Below are 22,500 nucleotides of genomic sequence, written 5' to 3' on the forward strand. Positions count from 1 at the left end.
AGGACACAATACGGAAAGAAACAATAATATGGAAAAGGTACTCATCATTATATAATTATAATAATTTGCAACATAAATGTCCAATGAGTTGAAAGTGACTACATTCCTTTTCCAATCTTTTTTCAGTAAAAAAAATTATATTTATATATTTTTTTATTGGATGATTAGTATCTATCTCATTTATTTATTTATTTTTCTTCCCAACCTAGTGTTTTGCTTTATCTTGGTTATAGTTTATATTTACTTGTGAGAATCCGGCTTGTAACATGACAATGTAGACATTTTGATTTCTTCGAAAGTGAGAAGAAAATGTTCAATTTGATTAAATGTGCTGGTGAGTTTTGGAAAGTCCCTAATAAATAAAAGTTTCTTTAGAATTTTTTTATAATTTTATTTATTTATTATTGATATTTGAATATCACACTTATCATAAAAAGCTTTCAAATTGAAAAAATAAATTTGAAATTACTAAAAAAATTTAAAAAAAAACTTTCAAATTTAAAAGTTAGACAACATTTGAAAAATAATTGTTTAAGAAAAATGTTAACATGTGCCTGGCTACACATGGCTTAATTATACTTATTTCTCCTAAATTTTATATTCGTGTGATTTTGATTTTTATATTTTAATTGTAAAAAATAGATTCTTTTTAGGTATAGCAATTGTAGAATTTGTTTTTTTATCAATCTTTTGTTAACAAATTTATTAATGTGACACTGACTTGACAATGTGATCTTAATTAATATGTTGTCTAGCATATGTTGATGAATGGTTCCTCACACAAGACTGCAATACCTGCATGATAAAAATGCAATTATATAAGTCACAAAAACTTGTGTAACATAACAAATCAATTTTTGCGTCATTGACATGTTATAATCAAATGTTATGTTAGTAAAGACCGTTACAAATTTAATTAAACACATATGAAGAGATTAAGATCGCACAATTACAATATCCTAAAAGATCTAACTCAATTAAAATTTAAGAGAACACAATTATAAATTGTAATACCTAAAGGATAAAAGTGGAATTAAACATAAGTATTTTCTTACTTCTTTATTTAGTGTTCAAACGTTGGTAAAAAGTAGGTGCTAAAATTACTATATGGAATTTGATAAGAACATAGATGATATTTTTACGTATTAATATTATAAAAATATTTTGACTAGGATAAGGTTTAAATTATATGGTAAATATCCACTTATGCAAAAAAGATAATTGGAGATCGAACACATTCTAACTATCAGTATCGCATTATCAAAAATGTCACACGATTTTTTATTTTTTTTAGATTTATGGCGATTTTACACCACCAATTAATTTCGATTTTATGGCAATGTTAGAGGACATATAGAACTGATGGAGCTACTTGGAAACTATTGACAAATATTAAAACATAAAATGCTTGTTTTGATTGATTATTAATGTACACGTATTTGACCATTGTGTCCCTTGTGAGATACATCAGGGGATATTTGGTTTGATTGTTTTCTGGTTTTATTTTAACTGAAAATAGAAAATGGTACCGAAAATGTGTTCGGTTAGATTTTTGAAAATATTTTCAGTGAAAATAAAAATAAAAAATAATCAGAAAATGAAAATAATAAAATCTCGTTTTCAATTGAAAACAGAAACTTCATTTTGAGTAAAATGAAAATACAATGACAAAAAATATAATTTTAAGTAAATCTAAAAATACAAAAAAGACAAAAAATTAATACATCATAAATTTGCATATTTTTATTTCTCGAAAATAGAAAACAAAAAGTCAAACCAAATATGTTTTCAGAATTTTAATCTTTTGAAAATGAAAACAATTTTCAAAAAATAAAAATAAGAAATGAAAATATAAAATGAAAATGTAAATCAAACACACCCTTTATTATTTCTAGGTGTGTTACAATAATAAATGGTAATTTATTATGCTTGGTCATGCAAGTCTTATTGCTTTGTTAGCAAGGTGGTAGCTGTAATTTATGTTTGGAGAAGCATGTTCGTTGCTCGTACTCAAATCAACATGCCATTGATTCTTACTTAGATGGAGTATGATGATTTTTTGCTTGTTAAGAGTGACAATAATTTCTCATACTCTTATGGAGTGTAATTTGAAGAAACATCATTGGAGGACTAGCTACCACGGGAAATAGCATCATTGGATCACAGGTTTGGTTTTATAAAAAGGGCGTACGTAATTGCCATCATGACTCAACAGTAATATACATTAACTATGGACTTGGTCATGTTTAAGGTGTTATGGATTATCTTTTTTCTCTTTTTTTTAGGGATAATTACACTGATTTTCCCTTAGGTTAACGGTTATTATTCTCCAGATATATAATCATGCTTGAGTCAGAAATTTTACTTCTTATTTTGACACTTTTTATTTTCAAAAAATTACATTGTTACCCTTACTTTTATGTATGAACTATACACATAATTAATATCTTTAAAATAAACAAACAAGACATGGATGTATAAGATAAGTGTATTTTTTTAAAATAAATAGGAATTATGTGTAACTATCATCACCTTAAGATCGAGACATTTGTATAATTATCCCTTTTTGGAACTGTGGCCATGTTTCAAAATAAAATATTTTGATTAAAATTTTCAGTCAGTCTGATGCTCAGATAGAAAAACATAAGAATATTTCTTATCCTAAACTCTTACTAGTTGATATTGTTTAGGCCATTTATACAAAAACTACAAACTAGCTAGTTGGTAGCCTTAGTCAATCTATATGAGTACGTGAATGAATTAAGATGATCCACTTAACTATTTAGGTTCATTGTACCTTATTTCAATATGTCAAGTACTCACTCAAGTGGGCAGTGGCTTTTAGTGTTGACTTATTTCTTAACATCTCTCATTGCTGGGATAAATATGACTATATATAATTACAAGATAGGTCATTTTCCAGACATAACCTCATTAGGTACTTTTCTATCCAAGATCCAACCATGATGCAAATTCATTACTGCTAATCATACGCAGTCTTCAAACTATATCATTGCTCGCTCCATCACCTTTGCTATTCAGCTTTCGTACGTCACAATTCTCCAATGCAGTAGCACATACATAGTTGGACCACTTTCTTTTTTACTTCCTCTTGAGTATTGTCATCTTTCTCTCTTTCCTTTGTTTTTTTTTTTATTTTTAATCACAAGTATTTTCTATTGAAAGCAATGAAATTGAGTAACAATCATCAATTTGAACCAGATTTTCTAAGCAACATTGGAGAAGAATGAAAGAAATATCATGTTGAAACAATCATATCTGGTCTGAAAAGATATGCTCTTCAAACACTTGAACTCCTTGGATAACACATAGACAAATAGATGGGCAATATAGACACACATATTTCCAAAAAAAAATCATCAAATTGAATAGAATTATTATAAATAAAAAAAATTATCTATAAATATTTAATATAATTATATACTCATAACTCAAATTTGAGAAAACTAATTAAGTTAAAATAATCTTGGGTTAGTTAATTTATGCACATGGTGCTAAAAAATGATTTAGAAACAATGCAATTACTAAGACGTTTTGTGTACATCAATACAAATGAAGAGATGATAGGATAATCATATATAAAATATAGGCCGAATAAAATATTTATACCACAGTTACATCGAAAAAGTTGAAATAATACTATAATTTTCTCATAAATTGATGGAATAATCTTTAAAGTCCATGTCATTAACTAATTGTTATTTGAGTTTAATAGATGTACAGATAACTAATTAAAAAAATTATTATGATTTTTAAGATAATTCAACTATCTATTTTGATGTCAAGCATAAATCAAGAGTTTTCATATGTAGAAATTTAAAATTAATATTTGCGTACATATGTAAAAGGATAATTAGGTAGGGAAACTTTGTTTTCATCCCTGAGCAAAAGCTTATTGAATTTTTTGGTACATAACGCCTATATGAATTAAAAAAATTAATGTAAGCACATATAGATTAGGAAAATTAAAAAAAAAAAAGTAGTAATAGATAAATCACAATGGGAAGCAACTGAAAATTTTTGAAGTTTCTAGTGGCAGAGGGGTGCTGCGCTGGTGGAAGTGTGTCGACGGATTGTTTTACATTGGTGGATTAGATGGAGTGAAGGAGAAAGGTGGTTATGGCAAGAATAAGTTTAATACTTGACTGATGTGAAAAGAAAAGAAAAAATGCTTAATATTATATATACTTAGCTAATTAACACGGAGTATACCAATATAATAAATGATCGCTTTGTTGGTTAAGCCAATACTAATTTTAAAAAATAGTGTTGACCTAGTCAACACAAATATATAATTATAATAGATAAAAATTATCATAGTATCAATCACACCAAGTTAATTAACATCGATCAAATTGACGCTGATAGCATTGATCATGCCCAATGCTAACTTGTACGTGGACTGTAATACACCACATTCTTGTAATATGATTTCGTGTGAATCTGTGAAAGTGCTAATATTGGATTCTTCTATTGTTGAAGCTTACTGAAAGTAAGATATTTTTTCATAAAAAAAGTAAGATACTTTGACAGTAAAAAATTATTAGATTAATTTTTTTCCTACAAATATTATTCTATTCACATGTATAGCTAGGAATCAAATCTCTTTTATATGTTATTCTACTGTTGTAGCTTAGGCTATATAAAACATAAAATGGAGGAGGAACTATTTTCACTCCTAATAATTATTAAATTTTTTCAAGTCATTTCAATATTCTGTAAAAAAAAAAGTCATTTCAATATTAATGTGAGTAACTACTTTGGATAATACCGTACGCCATGATTAAGAAGTCCCCAGTCGTTACCTTATTTAAGAGTGCTGCAATAGCTTACTATTGCATCCAACAAGCTTCCATGCATTTAAACGAACGGAGAGATTATTTTTGGTTAATATATATGTTTTCAGATTGATAATGATGTTTTGTTGTGGGTTGCAATCACTTGAATAAACGAAGAGATTATTTCGGTGGATTCTGTGTTTTACATTGATAATGATGATGTACTTGCATTGCTTTTGAAATTAAACGATAAAACAAAAAGGAAATGTAAATATGTGATTATGATAATTTTTTAATAATCAATTCAAGATAATTCATTATGAAAAATTCATATTCAAAGTATTATAAGAGTTTTTTCAAATGAGATGCTTGTATGAGTGGTTTAACTTTAAAGTAACATGACTTAAGTTTTTTTCTTTAACTAGAACATATAAAATGAAATTATTTATACAAACAATTGTTGTTTAACATTATTATACCATAAAATAAATAACATATTTTTTAAGTATGGTAGGATTCATAAAATTAATTTAAGTACACACTTTAACGACCTTAACATTAGACTAAATTTTTATTTAAAATGTTTAAATTTCATATAAAATAAATTACTCATATAAACATCTATACATTGTAGATGCTATAAGTCATAATTCACTCGTTGAAACAAAATTTGACTCCGTTAAAATATTGGATGCACTTTTAATGGTAAAAAGTAGATTAATAGTTAACTTAAAATTAATAATTGATATTATGATAATTAAAAATGAATGTACTTACAATTATAAAAATTAGGGGAAAGAAAGATTGTGCCTCTTTACATGTTTTAAATAAAAATAAAAAAGAAAAAAAAGATTTAGAAGTTAACCAAAAGAAATAATTGTTTTTATTAATAGTTATTATTAATAATATATATGTTACAATTTTATATTAATTTTTTAATTAATTATTATGACTCTATGTTTTATTATTTAAAGTATATACTTCTCATTTTCACAAAGTCAAATCTAACACAAGACACTTTTGTCCATCCACCAAAAAAAGAAAAAAGAAAATCTAACAAGACAATTGTAATCTCAATTTTAATGTGAAAACGAAGCCCTAAATTAATAACTGAAAAATTAAATGAAGTTATTTTGTTTTCCCATTATGATTTTAGGTCTTGGTCCATTTGGTCCATAATGTTTGAAAGTTAATTAAACTTTAACTTTTTTTACAGGATTAATTAAACTTGAATTAATGTAACTATGCAAGTCAAGTTATCCATAAAAAAATGTATGTCAAGTTAAATGAACTTATTTAAAGAATAAAAGTATTCTTAAGTCTATTTCTTCTTTCCTTCATAAGATTTAAAATTGAAATATTATTTAAGAAGAACCAAGTTTCTTATCGCTTAAACCAACATAAAATAAAATAATAAAAGGACGTTATGAACACCTGAAGTAAAAAACTCAAATAATGAAAATGTAATTAAATTTAATTATTTTTTGTATATTTTATGTACATTTTATTTATTCAGTCTTGGGCCTTATGGCCCTGACAAGTATAGCTAAAGAAAATATTTTTTAAGGTATAAATTATTTATCGATACTTTATATGAAAAAAAATTATCGGAGATCCCTGCATAAATTTTTAAATCTGAATTAGGTTAACGCATCATAAGGGGAGTTTCCCATTAATGTTTGCCACTAATCTGAAACAGGTTGAAAATATTCCACTTTGCCCCTTTAATCCTCTGTGTATCTAAATAAAAAAAGTTAAACTAGTCTCTAGGTTCCCATATTATTACAAAATTTTTAATTAAATTCCTTGTGCTTTATTTTTTTAATTAGGTCCTTATATTAATTTTAAATTTATAATAGGGTCTCTATGTTAATTTCTCATGGTTTTAAGTTAACCCAAATAGTGTTGTCATTGCACATATAATTATTTAATTTCTTAATTATTTTATAATTTGTTGTTGCACACTTCTATTTTTCATTCACATCCGGTTAATTATCTTCTAGAGCATCCAAAATGCAGCCCAAAGCCTAAAATGTGGATTCTATATATCCCAGATTGTAACCTCAACCCTAATGCGTGATTAACCTTTACTTTTTTTGCAATGTTGTTTGCACCTCCATAATCTCCTCCGTAGTAGTCGTGGAGCACGAAACCATCAACCACAATGCTTTTTAAAAAAATTAATTTTTTTATAAACAATGAAAATTAAAAAATTCATGTAACCTTGTCACGTAAGTGTTCCAAATAGATCTCAAACAGAGAATGATAGAAGGGACTTAATTACAAATTTAAAATCAATATATGGATCCAATTTAAAAAAATAAAGCATAGGGACCTAATTAAAAAATTTGTAATAGTATGAAGACTTATAGACTAATTTAACCATAAAAAATGTGTATTACTTAAGTCCAAGGTTATCAAACTGAGAGTACACGTAGACCCGTAAGAGTTTTATAGACTTGACTCATGGATTCAACTTGTAGACTCGTAAGAGTCCACTTCATATAAAAATAATAATAAAATATCTATAGATAATGTATTGTCCAGGACCTATAAAATACATGTGACATCCTACACGATACTGAACGGATGCTTAACCCTTAATAGTCAGGCTCCCCAACTAACAGGTTATTTCTAATCTATTAATATTTGAAAATATTTATTTATTGACAGGTAGTTAATTATCTACAAAATCACACATTATCTACAAGGTATAATTATCTTCTAGCTTTTACCTATAAGGTACAATTTATCTTTAACGTTATCTACAAGCTCTCGACTATTATCTACAAGTCGATAATTATTTGTAAAGGTTGTAACAGCCCCTACAAAAAAGGACGCAGATACGCTTCACTCCTATAAATACCAAGTTTCATCGAACCCTCACTCACAACTGCTCACACTCAAGCTTACACGTACTTGCTCTCATATGCATATATTTGCTTATTTCTCCTAATTCATATTCTTATTTGAGCGTTTGAGTCTCTTGTTTTGCAAGTCCCACCTCCTATCCTTTTGACAAAGACACATCTCAAAGTCGGCGTGTGAAATCTAGGAGCCTTCTTCTACCACGACCACTCTGACGTGTGCTAGCTCTGGATTTTGGTAAGAACAGATAACATACCAATTAAAGATTTTAACAACATAATAAAACAAAATAATAAATCATAAATTTCACAATACTTAAATAACCAAATATAATAATATATCATTACTAGATAATAACTTAGGGATGTTATAGTAGTGGTAGAGCATACTTATCGAGAGTTTGATGTTGTTGAAGAACAAGGGTTTGATGTTATCACAAGTGAGGGTTCTTTGATTCAGGAAAAATACATCAAATGAAGGTATGTTGAACACTAAAAAGATATAAAACAATCCAAAAACAACCTGCATTTTGATCTAATTTTTTTAACTTGCTAACTCGATAAACTGAGAGTCTACTCAGAGTTTAATAAAAAGAGAGTTTGCACACGAATTGACTCGCAGAGAGTAAGTAAACTCATAAACTCGTAAGAGTTAGTGAGTTAACTTGAGAGTTTGATAATCATGTTTAAGTCAGTCACTAATCTCGATATTACCTCAATATCTGAAAAGGAAAAGTCAAGACTTAGAGCCTTAGACAACTTTTAAACATATACTCCCTTTGGTCTTGATTATAAGGAAAAAAAGACATTTCACACTTACTAAGAATATTAGTTAACTTCATTAAATTATGTCTTTTTCAATTTAAAAATAAGCATTTTTCTTAAACTATCCTTTATTAGAACTTGATATCAAACATAAAATAGTTCTTAGCCTTATTAAATGAAATGTATTTTGGAGAGAATTTCATTAAATATGATATAGGTAAGTTATATTTGTTTATATTTGACACCAAAACATAAGAGACTTTTATTACTTATAATCAAGACCGAATGAAGTATGTTATTATTTTTCTGACCATGGATTTAAACCTAAACTACTTAATTAAGAGAAATAAATTGTTATCATTTAATCAATGTTGATTATATATTATTTTTTTTCATCTAGATTATGACATTTAATATTTTGATACATGTATTAAAAAATATAATCAATTTGTTAAATTTTAAATAAAATATTAGATAATTTTTTAATATATCATTTATTTTTCTAATTGATGATTCATTTATTCTTTTTAAATACTATTTTCACTACTTGTCAAGAATAATTTTTAAAAAAATAACGCAACATTAATTTTATAAAATAATATTTATTTTAGAATAATTTTATTCTCTAAAAATTCATATAATTTGGAATGCTGAAAGTATGTTAGGAGTATTCAACAACAACAAAATGATTTTATGAGGAAACCAATTGCTGATTAAGAAACTAGTGGGGTGACCAACGAAAAACTAAGAACGTAATGTACGAATAAGTATGGGCCACATATAGCAAGTCGTGTCCCCACTGAACGCACTTCAGAATAAATTCTCATATCCAAGACATTGTATTAAATTAGTAAGTTCATCACAAAAGTATGTTTAAACAATGCTTATGATTATGAATGGTTTATATTTGATTATTAGTTTATTACTATGGATTATTTGTCAGATGTTATGGTTCATTTGTTAATTAGTCGAAGGTTTTAAGGGTCAGTAGGTCCCTTTATCTCAATCAAGAATATAATACATTAAGTAGTAATCTCATATTTAAACCAATCAATAAAAAACACTTTATTGATCTACTCGGATAGGAAAGAACCGTATGTTCGAAGACGATGACAAGATATATTAAAAACTTTATTCTAGATTTGCCTTAAAAAAAAAAACTTTTTCTAGATTTGATTAATTATTTGATTTCTATAACAGTATAGGTTATTTTAGTGTTTCTATTTTAACAATAAACTTATTAACTTTTATCATAATTATATTATAAATCTTGCTAACAAATACTTTAAGAGGTAGAACATTAATTAAGTAATTAAAATAAAAAATATTTATTATAAAAATAATAAAAAAATCATGAACATTATACATTTCAATAATTTTGTTCTCCTTTCACTTTCTTTATTCTACAAGGAATCAAACTCTTAAGAAGGTGAAGATGAATAAGTATGCTAAAACTAAAATGACTAATCATGCACTGTTTATTTATTTATTTCTTTGGAAGGATCTTGACTCTTTTTTAATGGAAAAAAAGGGAAACTAATGCAAACCGTCAAAAATGGCTATCGTCCTTTAGCTTCTTCCCATTATTCGGAGAGATGCGTTATCTTTCTTCATCCTTCAACCATAACACAAACACAAGAACCCCAGCTCCAGCTACCTCCAACCCAACACACCCATTTATTACTCTAAACATTACTAGTAAAATTAATAAAAAGAAGATATTCTTCTTCCTAATAACATACCAATTCATTTCAAAGATTGATTCTCCACACCAGCAACAAAAAAATTAAGTTCCAAAGAAAGACATCTTCACTTACTATGCTCCTCTGCTGCAATAGTAGTAAGTATCCCCTTTTGCTTCTTCTGTTCCTATTAACAAATCCCTCTTCATATTCCTCATGAATTATTGAATTTTCTTATAAATTTAACTACTCTTGTCATTGAAATCATGAACAGAGGCAAAACGAATCACTGTGTTCTAGATTTCGAAATCCAAATGGACGACGACGACGAAGAATACCCAATTCCCGTCTCAAAGAAACCCTCCACGTAACTCTCTTCTCTATTATTTTCAATTTCATTTTATTCCTCTTTTTTTGTGTGTGTGCATTAAGTAGCTGAAAGCGACCACAATTAAAACAGGCAAAACGATGAGATCATGGAACTGTTATGGCAAAACGGCCAGGTCGTGATGCAAAACCAAAACCAACGACCGTTCAGAAAACAACCGCCGACGACGGACGGCGACGGCCCCATTCCGGCGAGGGAGATTCGATCCTCCGAAGCGGAAAACTACAATAGCCAACACTTGTTCATGCAAGAAGACGAAATGGCGTCGTGGCTGCACTATCCAATCCATGAAGATCCTCCTCCCTTCGATCACCACGATTTCTGCGCCGACATCCTCTACCCGCCGCCAAACGCCACCGCGAGCCAGAATCAAAGCAGCGCCTCCGTGCAGTCCTCCGTTCGCACGACGGAGCTCCAGCATCCGGCTCCTCGGCCTCCGATTCCGCCGCCGAGGCGGCAGGAGCATACGCTGAGCAGGATACACAATTTCACGCACTTCGCAAAGCACGGCAATGCGTCGTCGAGTTCGAAGGCGGCCGCGCCGGCGCAGCCGACGGTAGCCACGGCGGAGCACGTGGAAACCGGCCGCGCGAGCGTCAGCGCCGCCGCCGGTAAAACCCCCGCGTCGGATGGCGGGAGGGAGACGGCGACGTGCGACGTGACCGTGACGTCATCGCCTGGCGGTTCGAGCGGGAGCGCTGAACCGGTTCAGAGAGAACCAGTGGTGAACCGGAAGAGGAAGGGAAGGGAACAAGAGGAATCGGAGTATCAGAGCGAGGTAAGTGAGTCCACTCAGTTCTTTTTTATTATTATTTATTTTTGGCATGATTTTAAATAGCATTCCATGATCGCACTTATGATCGTAATATGAAGATATTTTGATTCATTCGCACAATACAATGGCAATCACATTTTCCAGGAATATAAAGTTTTTTGGGTCGCCCAAATTTAAAACCATGATTTTAGGTTTCCCCCTATGTCTCACAGTCACACGTTTCATATGCGTTAGTGTTGGCTATCCTACGCCGGGGGAGTGATGTGTGAGCACACTCCTTCGCATTCAATTCACCATCTATCTAATTCTCAATCATCTAACTTTTTCGGTGTGTGGACATGTCTATGGTGTCGTTTCTCTATCGAAACCCTTAAACGCGACGCGGTTGCATACGGTGATGCCACGTGTATATTGGAAGATTCAAGACCTTCTAACCAAGGAGCATGGTGGATTGGACTTGATGGACTGGAGTGATTCATGTGCACATGTTTGCAATTTTACTGTATAGCCTATATAGGTTTGATATTTTGAGAACTGGCCCAAAAGAAATTACTACTAGTTTTGTTTAACTTAGGAAAGTTAATGTCAAAGTACTAAGGAATTAAGCCGTCATGATGCGGACTGAACGTGAGTTTGGTCAAAATTTCTATATACTATATTACTACTATAAAGATTGATCTAGTGAGGATGTGAGACATTTTCCACACTCTAAAATGAAAACCTATAACTCCCTCCATCAAACTGTTTAATAGGCTCATGCTTTATCTATTATCTATTGTTTGTTCGAGTTTGTGATAGGTTAATATAAATTTATCTCCAAATGTAATATAGACGCTGTTATTAACTATGCTTATGTATGTATCAGGTGATAATTAAACATGAACCTTTTATTGATGGTGGTAAGATGATTACTAGTTCCCCATTCATGACTTACATGTTACAGCCTTTTGGAAAACTACAATTTTTTTTTATTATTTCAATTGATCTTATTAAGCAAGAGTCAGTTCATCTCTCAAGAGGACGCTCATAATTATTATTTTGCTAAAGTAAAATTCCTTGGTAAAGTGCCTATATATAATGACTAAAAGAAAAACTTGGACTTAGTTGTGAAGTTTGATGGGGCAGGGAAATAGGTAGAAATCTTGGGTTTAAGTTGTGATACTTCTAAATTTACCAAAAACAAGGGGGAATGGGACTTTGTACACAAGATCATAAGTTGGTGGCTTCCCATGGAAACAGACTACTTGACCTTGGAACTTGGAACAGATGAGGCGGATCAATAGTTTATAAGATAACGGCATTTTTGTTGTCTCTTTTCTATATTTTGCAGTCTGTATACATTTATGTTTTATGCTACTTCTATATTCTTATTTCCATTGGTCTCACTGCAAAAGGATGTTGATTTTGAATCTCCGGAAGCTAAAAAGCAAGTTCGTGGTTCTACATCTACGAAAAGATCTCATGCTGCAGAAGTCCATAATCTCTCAGAGAGGGTGAGGGTTTGTACTTACATAACTTTGATGAGTCCATCAATTTTATGTTGTTTTTCTCATTTTCAGAAAGTTTCATATTGTATTTCCCTGCAGAGGCGTCGAGATAGAATTAATGAGAAGATGAAAGCTTTGCAAGAACTTATACCTCGGTGCAACAAGGTCAGGACAACAGAATTATTAAATTTTTTAGTACCTTTTTTGTTTTAATTTATTATGCTTGAGATTTTACTTCCTTCCTCATAGCTCTTTCTAATATTGATTCCTTTTCTGAATTTGATAGTCTGACAAAGCTTCAATGCTGGATGAAGCAATTGAGTACTTGAAGTCACTGCAATTACAAGTGCAGGTAAACCTTTTATATAAACAAATTGTTTTGCTAACAAAGCAATTGAGTACATTAATCGAGCAATCTACTTGAATATGGTTTGATTTATCAGCATCCATAATTTATAAAATGTCTTTGAGCCTTAAAAAGGTTTAAGGAGAAAAGCGAGAAAAATAAGGATGACAAAACAAAGCAATAAACTGTTAATTCTTATTGAAAAGTTTTCTTTAGAGGAAACTGCACATCCTTTTAGTGAAAGAAGCAGGGTGGCAGAGCCAAAGAGGTTGTATTTGGCATAATGTTATTTAGATGAAAGCTAATAATATTTATTAAAGAGTTGGCTTGTTCTACACAATTGTGAGTTTGTGACTCAATTTATGACCCATATTATGTCTATTGGTCATATGCTATCATGTTTATTTACTATTTACATTCCATGGTAATATACTATCATTTGTAACAAGAACAAAATACAATTTATGTATGCAGATGATGTCCATGGGATGTGGCATGGTACCTATGATATTTCCTGGAATCCAGCAGTATATGCCACCAATGGGAATGGGGATTGGGATGGGTATGGGTATGGGCATGGAAATGGGAATGGGAATGAACAGATCAGTAATGCCATTTCCCAATATGTTAGCTAGTTCGACTTTGCCAGCAGCAACTGCAACTGCTCATTTGGGACCAAGGTTTCCTATGCCTCCTTTCCATATGCCCCATGTTGCTACACCTGATTCATCCAGAATGCAAGGAGCAAATCACCCAGATAATAATATGCTTAACTCACTTGGTACACTAGATCCAGATCAATCATGTATCCCAAACTTCACTGATCCTTATCAACAGTACCTCAGTCTCCAACAGGCACAGTTACAATTAATGCAGGTAAATTTATTGTATTCCAGTCCACCATTACATATCATCTTCGGTGCATCATCATAATACCCTTCTTTAGATGATATGCACCGGCAAAACTCTGTTGGTTTCCAAGGCACATCACTAACAGGCTAACTCTGTTTTGAATCCCCAATTTTAGACAAAAAAAAAACTCGAGTTTTGGATTGATACCCCAGCCTTGTTTGTTTATTATTTTTAAAAACAGTATTATGTTCTCCAAGATTTGTTTGAGCGCTCATCATATTTGAAAGTGTTTGTCCCTTGAGCATATTTCTTTCTTCAAAAAAATTGTCTTCTGAGCAGTTGAACAAAGGAACTTGAAGAAAGCAAAACCAGAGGATGAGAAAACACCTTCATGCTGTGTCTGTTGTTTGTTTTTAAATACTAGTCTTGGAAACAATTTTCAAAACTTAACAGATTTGAGATAAGAAATTTATTGTTAGAACTGTTTTAGAAAACAGTTTTTTTAAATAAAGAAAGTGAGAAAGGGAATCAAACATACTGTTAGTGTATCTCTTTCTTTTTATTTGTCATTTTTTTTAAAGATGCAAACATTTATGAAGTCCATTTGCATATGTGGTATCAGACAATGAACCAACCAAATGTCAGCAAGCCTAGTACTAGTAGAGGTCAAGAGAATCCAGAAAAGCATCAGTCAGGTAAAGTGTCATTGTAGTCTACTAATTTTTAATTTGTTCTTTTTACTGTATCTATGAAATATACTTGCTATTTACAAATCCAACTGGGCTGCACTTGCCTTTAGATCAATGTGGGCGTGCAATTTGAAGTATATGAGAATTTTTTTCGTACTTAATATGTTTGGCTAATACTATTTAATCTTTGCTTATAAGCCAGTAATGTATGGCTAAGGTATATCCATTTTTTTTTCTTGATATTCAGACAAAACATGATTGGTTGATATTACAATCTAGCCCTGAAAATTCAAATGGTGCGGCTCACTATTGGATAGCTGGTAGACTACCAGTAACTCTCACATCAGGGGATTGTAAGTCTTTTGAGTGCTCAAAGGTTCAAATCCTGATTGATTATTAGGTACAAAATAGATCATGTTAAGAGTGGAATGGTGCAATAAAGATTAATCATCACTTTTGACAAGATAACTTAATAGATAACTTCATATTAGTATCATGGTAATAAAAAAAAATCATTGACAATGGATCACTTGTGCACATTTGCAGGTTAGCTTTTTCCGGCATCTAGACAAAAGCTGTTGTAATATGCGAGAACTAACTTTTTAGCAGTTCTCAGTAACAAACAAACTAACATGTAAATTATTTTCACCCTCGCAGTATTTCTGTCCCCTTTCTTTTGCCCAGCACTTTTTACCCCACTTAAAAGTTCATACTATTTTAGAGATTATTTGTGTTGGCAGGTGCAGTTCTTTATACAGTCTAAACGTAGAAGATCCTTTCTGTTTAGTCTTGGAATGGATTCAGATTCATGTTCTGCCCCCTATTTGCCGTTGTACTATCATTTTTTTACTGCTAGACATTACAGCGGTATATGGGTGGTGATTATTTATAAAGAAAACAAAAGGTGAAAGTGAAACAGTCCTTCATTTACATGACTCTTGGCACTAGCTATTCTTCCCGGCGAAGCACGTATATTAGCCAAACAAGAATACAACACAATAATGAATGCTTAGATAGTGAACACAACAAATTCTAAAATTTATATTATGCGCTGTGACTAATATATAACATAAAATAAAAATAAAAACTGTTATAAATTGAATTTGATTATAAATATAATAAAATAAAGATGTTTAATTGTTGTAATGTTATATTTGAGTGGGTACAAAAATTTTAAAAATAATTAAAATTTAAAAATATCTAAGAGGTATACCAAGCATTAATTATAATGAACGTTAACCTCAATTTGGAGAATATGGAGTAGAAGGAAGAGAAACATTAAAAAAAGAAAGACAAATGTGATAAGTGATATTGTGAGAGAGACAGAAAAGAAAATAAGTTATAGTGAACATTTTTCTTGAGGCATATACAATGGATAACCATTCAACAATCATTTAAAGTACCAGGGTTTTGTGAATATTTTTCTTACATCTTTACTTGAGTCAATTAGGTGTGTTTGTTAAGAAAGATAAATACGTGAGAAATAAGGTGGAAGAAAGAAAGAAATAAAGGGAATGTAAATGAGTATAAAATAAAGTAGATGCAGGAGCGTATAGTTTAAGAAAAATTAGTACCAGACTCATGCAATACACGATAAATTAGTATAAATATATTATTATTCTAATTGATAATATAATATTAATCTTTCATTTAAGGAAATATATTTTCATTAATATGTAAATTTTTAAATTTTTTATTTTAATACTTATTATAATAAAAAGACAATAAATTTTAATAATATATAGAAATTAAGTATAACGTTTGTTTTTTAAAAGAATGGTGATGTTTATTTTCATATTAATATTATATATATATATATATACTTCATATGATAACTTATATATTATATAAAATAAAATATTAATGATTTTTATAAATATGATTTGATATTATGCGAACTAAATTATTATTAAGGATGACAATAAGACAAGATAAGTTTGAGCAGTAATCTATCATCATCACCCTGCTAGATGAAAAAACATTTTGAGGTGTATTTAAAGTTAGTTTATTAATATCTATAGAATATTTTTTATAGTATTCATGCCTGTTTTGTGTTTGTACGAATATTTATTAAGTATCAATGAATATTATAAATTTTTGTAAGTAGATTCACGGGTATATGTGAATATTTGTTAAAAAAAAAACAATATTAATTTAAATTAAAAATAAAGATCAGACTCATACATCATATTTTCTACACACCGAGATCCCGTCAAAGTTCCAAGCCATATCTTATATCCATTAATTCAGCTCTTAAGGAGTCCCCAAATATATACTCGTATAGTCATTCTCTAATTTAAGTTTCACCTAAATCATGAGCAATTATCATATATATATATATATATATATATATATATATATATATATATATATATATATATATCAATTACATTAATTTTGATTGATAATTTTTAGAAATTTGAATTTGGTTCGGTATAGTTAAGAAATACCAAATGACATGTGTCATCCGAAACTTGAGAAGAAAGATTGCTTCACCATGTGGATTATAAACCTGTTTTTTATTCTTAAATTTATTATTATTATTGATAGGGAAGAAATAAGAAAAAAAAAATAGAAGAAGAAAAAATTGCAAGATAATCCATTTTTTTTCAATAATTGATTGTTCAAAATTTAGAATCAATAATTATCATGTTCCACGATTGATTGTTTTACTTTTTTGCCATTTTTGAACAAAGACAATTGATTCTAAACTAAGAATCTTTTGCTGATTCATATTATCTCTTTTAAATTTAAATTACTTCATCTTTTACCTTCTATATATATTCACCCTAAACCCTACGTATAGGCTTTCCCTCGTTTCAAAGGCTTTTGGTTCTGCCGCAGAATACGACATAGCGTGGGATCGTTTAATCCACTCCGATTTGTCCTCTATCGTTTCATCTAACTCTAAGAAGGCTCTCTTTAATTAATCATTAATCATTCGTTCTCACCGAAATTAAATTAAATTAATCAACTCATGCATGCAGATCTTTGAATTAGACAAAAGAAGTGGGAAGAAGTGTTAGATGTTTTTAGCTAGTCTCTGCGTTCAATGGAATTCGCTGTGTTGTTATCCATATGGGCTTTCTTCTTGGAATTTTTCACTGGGCTTTTAAATTAACATGATGATTTTTATAGCGCATTGCCCAAGATTTTTTAAATTAGGGATTCAAAGAGAGCGAGAAGGTGCATTGTTGATCCCAGGAACTTTAGGGCAGTGAAGCTCGCAAAGGACGCAATGTCACTGACCATGCAGAAGGACAACGTGAAGAGGATCATGCAGGGAGTGTTGTACTAACCACTGTAGAAGATGGTGGTGTCATGTGACAACAAGTGTGAGGTGGGTATATTGTGCAGACTTGATCTCAATGGCGATAGGTGAGAGAGGTTAATCTTATCTCTCTAGCTTTCCTTTCTTTTTTCTCTTTTTCTCAATCTTTGACTGTCTCACTTTCCCTTTTTACAATTTCTTCTTGATTCGTTTCGTTCTTGGCAGCATGAAACAAATGCAGGTATGTATGAAAAAGAATGCAGATACGTATGAAAAAATTGCAACCTGATTATTATTGTAAAGAGTGCATTTATGGTTCATTTCCATTTATTTTTGCAAAAAAAAGAAAAAAAAAATATATCCTCACCTTTTTATTTTTTTTCTCTCCTATTTCCACACAATCAAATACAGACCATTTCCCATCTCTCTATTTCCCCATCATTTCTCACTTACCAAATGAACCGTTAAAGTAAAACGAAATTAAGTGTACATTTACTATTTAGAATAGTGTTGCACACCATGTGAAAACTACAATGTGTAGTTTATGATTGAACGCACGATTTTCTTCCAGTAAATGTTTCCGAATTTAAATATATATTACTTCATGCAACAAATGGATTGCATAAATCAAATGTTAAGTTCATTATAATTTCATATACTTAGTCCAATCATTCCACTGTTGATTACCGAAATTAACTAGAGCCTTATAATTTAAAATTACCAAAATTAACTATTGCATTTAGGATAACTTTATCTTTTTCTGTGTCCAATAATTGGAATAATCAAGTTGGTTCACGAAAATGTAACGCGACAATTCAAGAGAGCCATGGCCCAAAGGCAACACTTGACAGATTTGAGTTTTACCAATACAATGCCTCAAGATACAAAATTTATCATACATCAAAAGCTGAATCACAGGGCAAAGCTGTACAAATGTAAAAGAAATATTAACCAAAACCTGCAAATTTTGGAGGCTTATCTGCTGTTCCTTTCATATTCAACAAATTCTTTCTTTCAGTAACCATTGCTTGCAGTCATGGGTTGATGGTTGATAAAATCTGGAAACCAATAGAACAAAGAAAAGGCAAGGAGGCTTAAGGTACTTGACAACAAGTCGAATTTATCCAATGTGATTCAACCCTATAAAGGTTTCACATGCAGTGGGGAAGAATGCACATCAGAAGCAATATATAGCATTACCTTGTCAGTGAGCAAGCGAAATGCCTCCTCTGCCATAGCTTTATCAAGCTCCTAACATTGAAACACAAATTTTTAATGAAATTTCTCTATAACATTTGCTCGGTGAGTATTAAAACTAGTAATAATAAATAAATAACAGTGCACGATTGCTAGGCAAGCAGCTAAAAAACCAACACATACAAGTGAGATGACAAAATTTAGAAAAGATAGTGACTGAGGGAGAAAAAAAAAAGTTACATTCTCTGCATTTGAGGAGCAATCAATACGGCAAATTAGTTCTTGAAGGGCTTTATCATTCAAAGCATCACGAATCTCACTGGAAGAGGCTGCATCAAAAATACAACCATTCTAAAAATTAGCCAATATCATGGTTCCACCACTGGAATTTCTGCACTGTGATCCTGTATGTAGGGCATTCTTATATACATACAAAAAATACCTATGGCCTCCAGTTGGAATTTTTCCAGCACCTCACTTGATTCATCAACAACTAATGGCTTTTCTGCAATTGATTCTGAAACAGCAGCTGATGAACAATAGAAAAACATTAAAATTAGATCCCCAAATTGCTTAAGAGCAATTAATTATTACATGGCCTCTAGTTGCCAAAAACCATAAGTTTATTTCATACTTGCACATTGTTGATTGCTTTAGTATGGCATAAAAGTACAAGATGTGTAAAACTGCATATATGTACATGGTGAGTACATGCCAGTTAAGTTTCAGACTAATTTAAAACTGAAATTTTGGAATAAAACTTCTGCAGATAAAAGGTAAGGTTATCAAGGAATCAGCCTCTTGCTAATACAAGTTAAGGCTGCCTAGCATGGACCCTTATGATGGTTTCAACCTTCCCCTAAACCCCGTGTTTCACATATAAGGATGCCCTTCAGTTCAGCATATACAATCGATGAGGCAGATAAGGAGATAAAGGAAAAGAGAACCCTCATCTTAAATGATGTAATGAAATGGCATGAGCCTATCAATATAAAACAACAAAATCCAATATCTGGCATGGGAAGGGGTGACGAGGAAAATCAAACAATATGTAGACTACCTCATCAAAGTAGTTATGGAGGTGAACAAAACTCTTACTTGTTTTGGCCTCTGAAGGTTGTGGCTTGACGCATGGCAATTCTGCAACATTGAAGTATGTTTGATCAATTCAAGAATCAGGAAGGAAATTCCAATAAAGGCAGATCATCATAGCATCATGGCTCCATGGTGAAAATATCAATTGCCCCATGAACAAGCTAAAATGAAATACCTCCAATTTTTATTGCTAAAAGTCAATAGTAAAGAAAGAACCATGCAAGCAAGCATTTAGTGCTCAAGTAGCACAAGAAGATAAAATAAAAATATTTTCCATTCCTTTCACTTGGAAACCTTTAACCGCATTACTTCGAACACAAGACAAGCAAACGAAAAACATGAGGAGCACATGAATTAAATGGCGCGGACAAGCATCATACCTTTGTGTTTCTTGAAACAGACCAGAGAACAACTGCAAGCAGAAGGAACAACACAACAATTTTCAAAAAATAAAAATAACAACAACAACAACAACAACAACAACAATAACAATAAATATAAAGGAAAAAGAGAGACAGTAAGGTTTGGGATATTTATTGCTTACTAAGGTAAGTAACATGAAGGACACTTGTATTTGGACTGAGCTTCGTTGCAGACTTGGCACTGTCGAGGACCCATCCTGAAGTCAAAAGGGTCTCTGAAACAGAAGCACTTATGCTTTAATCTTTTATATTATAAGACTGAAACGTACAGAACAGAATCGAGTATTTAAATGGAAAAAAGAAAACAAAGAACTTATGTTATCAATCATCAGTAAAAATTAATTACAGGAAATTCAGGGGGCAGCGCCGTCGGCCAAAGTCGTTGGTTTGGGAGGAGCTTCGTTGCTCTGCGCAATTCAAAGACGGAAGCGCTTCCAACTAAAAGAAACTGTAGAACCCACAGCTTGGGTTTAGCAACTCCTTTGTTTTAACCCTATCTCAGCAAAATATATTTCTGAAAATATATGTTTTTAGTCACTAAACTTTGGTATTCTCTTATTTAATCTCTAAATTAATAAAATAAAAACTTATTTTTAGTCTTTATTCAGGTAATCTTTCCTAACAATGTTAACTTGTGTTCAATATGACAAATAGTGTTTTTTTTTCTTTTTTAAAAGTAATTAAAATGATGTGGGAAATTGATTTTTTTAAAAGAAGTTATTAACATGTCTTTTTCAAACACATTAAACTCTATTTTTCAAAAGCTATATATGCACGTAGGAGCTTTAGTTCGAGATTCATAGTTCAATTCTTCACACTCAAGATGAAAGAAATGTGAAAGTGGAAAAAAGTTGTTGTTTACAGTGATAACCACAATTATACATAATGAGAAAATGTCTTGAAGATGCATAAATTGGGGAGATGCATAATTTTTTATAACCATTTAATACAATGGTGCGTCAGGTTGGTAGTATTATGTATTCTTTGTAATGGTGGTATTTATGGTATCACTTTGGTTTATATATAAATCTTATGGTGCCATTTTGATACTTAACCATTTTGCAAAAAAAAAAAACCTATAACCAAAACATTTGCTCCCTAAAACAAATAATGCCCTCACTTATTACAATTTAACATGCAAGTCTAAAAGATACTCCCTTCGAAAGTCCATAAACCAGTGTCACCTATTACAAATTTGTCTCGTTCAACATAAGTTAACACCGTTAAAGCACAAGTTAACACTGTTAGGAATAACAACACTCCATGAAGCATCATTAAATGGCTGTGTGAGTACCTTAAACACCCTGATCCAAAGGAACCCTCTTATTCTGAACATAATTTCACTCTCACCCTTCAGTGAAACCCCATTACACATAGTATCTTTGCTTGGCCATTTGGAATTCTGTGAGGTTCTTCTTAAAAGAAAACCAAGTTTAGAAAGTGAAGTTGACTCTGAAGGACGTTTCCCTCTTCATCTGGCTTGTGCTGAAGGGAACACTGAGGTTGTGAAAGCTCTTTTGCATACAAACTCAGATGTTTGCTTGGCTTTGGACAAAGATGACATGCTTCCTCTCCACTTGGCTGTGATGAGAGGACTCATAGGAGTTATTAAGGAGTTGACCAGAGCCAGACCAGACTCAATACAACAGAAAATTATTGATGATGGTTCTGTTTTGCACTTATGTGTTACGTATGATCATTTGGAACCAACAGCTCCTGCTTGCCATAGACGAAGAGGGTAACACAGTTCTGCATTTAGCAGTGAGGCTCAAACATATTAAGGTACTATTTAGTATTCAAGACGTGTTTAGATAAATAGTTTAATTAAACAACTATTAAATAAATTCTTATCATATGATATATGA

General features: G+C 31.0%; 2 protein-coding genes across 6 annotated transcripts; one reads left to right on the top strand and one right to left on the bottom strand.

Annotated features, from left to right (window-relative positions):
- The first annotated feature begins 9,958 nt into the window (after positions 1–9,958).
- LOC100792121 (transcription factor PIF1) lies at positions 9,959–15,566 on the top strand. 5 transcript variants are annotated; one of them, XM_041006319.1, is made up of 11 exons: positions 9,959–10,271; positions 10,388–10,480; positions 10,574–11,279; positions 12,671–12,769; positions 12,863–12,928; positions 13,050–13,115; positions 13,584–13,985; positions 14,584–14,656; positions 14,898–15,050; positions 15,197–15,284; positions 15,391–15,566. In XM_041006319.1, the coding sequence occupies exons 2-9, from the start codon at positions 10,428–10,430 to the stop codon at positions 14,906–14,908; spliced, it is 1,476 nt and encodes a 491-aa protein (XP_040862253.1). In that variant the 5' UTR covers positions 9,959–10,271; positions 10,388–10,427; the 3' UTR covers positions 14,909–15,050; positions 15,197–15,284; positions 15,391–15,566. The 5 variants fall into 5 exon arrangements, with proteins under 5 accessions (XP_040862253.1, XP_040862251.1, XP_006588716.1 ...); XM_041006317.1 differs by having other exon boundaries at positions 14,898–15,003; XM_006588653.4 differs by having other exon boundaries at positions 15,197–15,566.
- A 3,072-nt stretch (positions 15,567–18,638) lies between these two features.
- LOC100527614 (zinc finger HIT domain-containing protein) lies at positions 18,639–21,120 on the bottom strand. Its single transcript, NM_001251805.2, has 8 exons — positions 20,982–21,120; positions 20,758–20,850; positions 20,594–20,625; positions 20,217–20,258; positions 19,561–19,647; positions 19,359–19,447; positions 19,122–19,172; positions 18,639–18,979 (listed from the first exon to the last, which is right to left on the bottom strand). The coding sequence occupies exons 2-8, from the start codon at positions 20,829–20,831 to the stop codon at positions 18,956–18,958; spliced, it is 399 nt and encodes a 132-aa protein (NP_001238734.1). The 5' UTR covers positions 20,832–20,850; positions 20,982–21,120; the 3' UTR covers positions 18,639–18,955.
- Between the last annotated feature and the right edge of the window lie 1,380 nt (positions 21,121–22,500).

This window comes from Glycine max, chromosome 10 (genome assembly GCF_000004515.6).
Source record: "Glycine max cultivar Williams 82 chromosome 10, Glycine_max_v4.0, whole genome shotgun sequence".
Classification (NCBI taxonomy): Eukaryota; Viridiplantae; Streptophyta; class Magnoliopsida; order Fabales; family Fabaceae; genus Glycine; species Glycine max.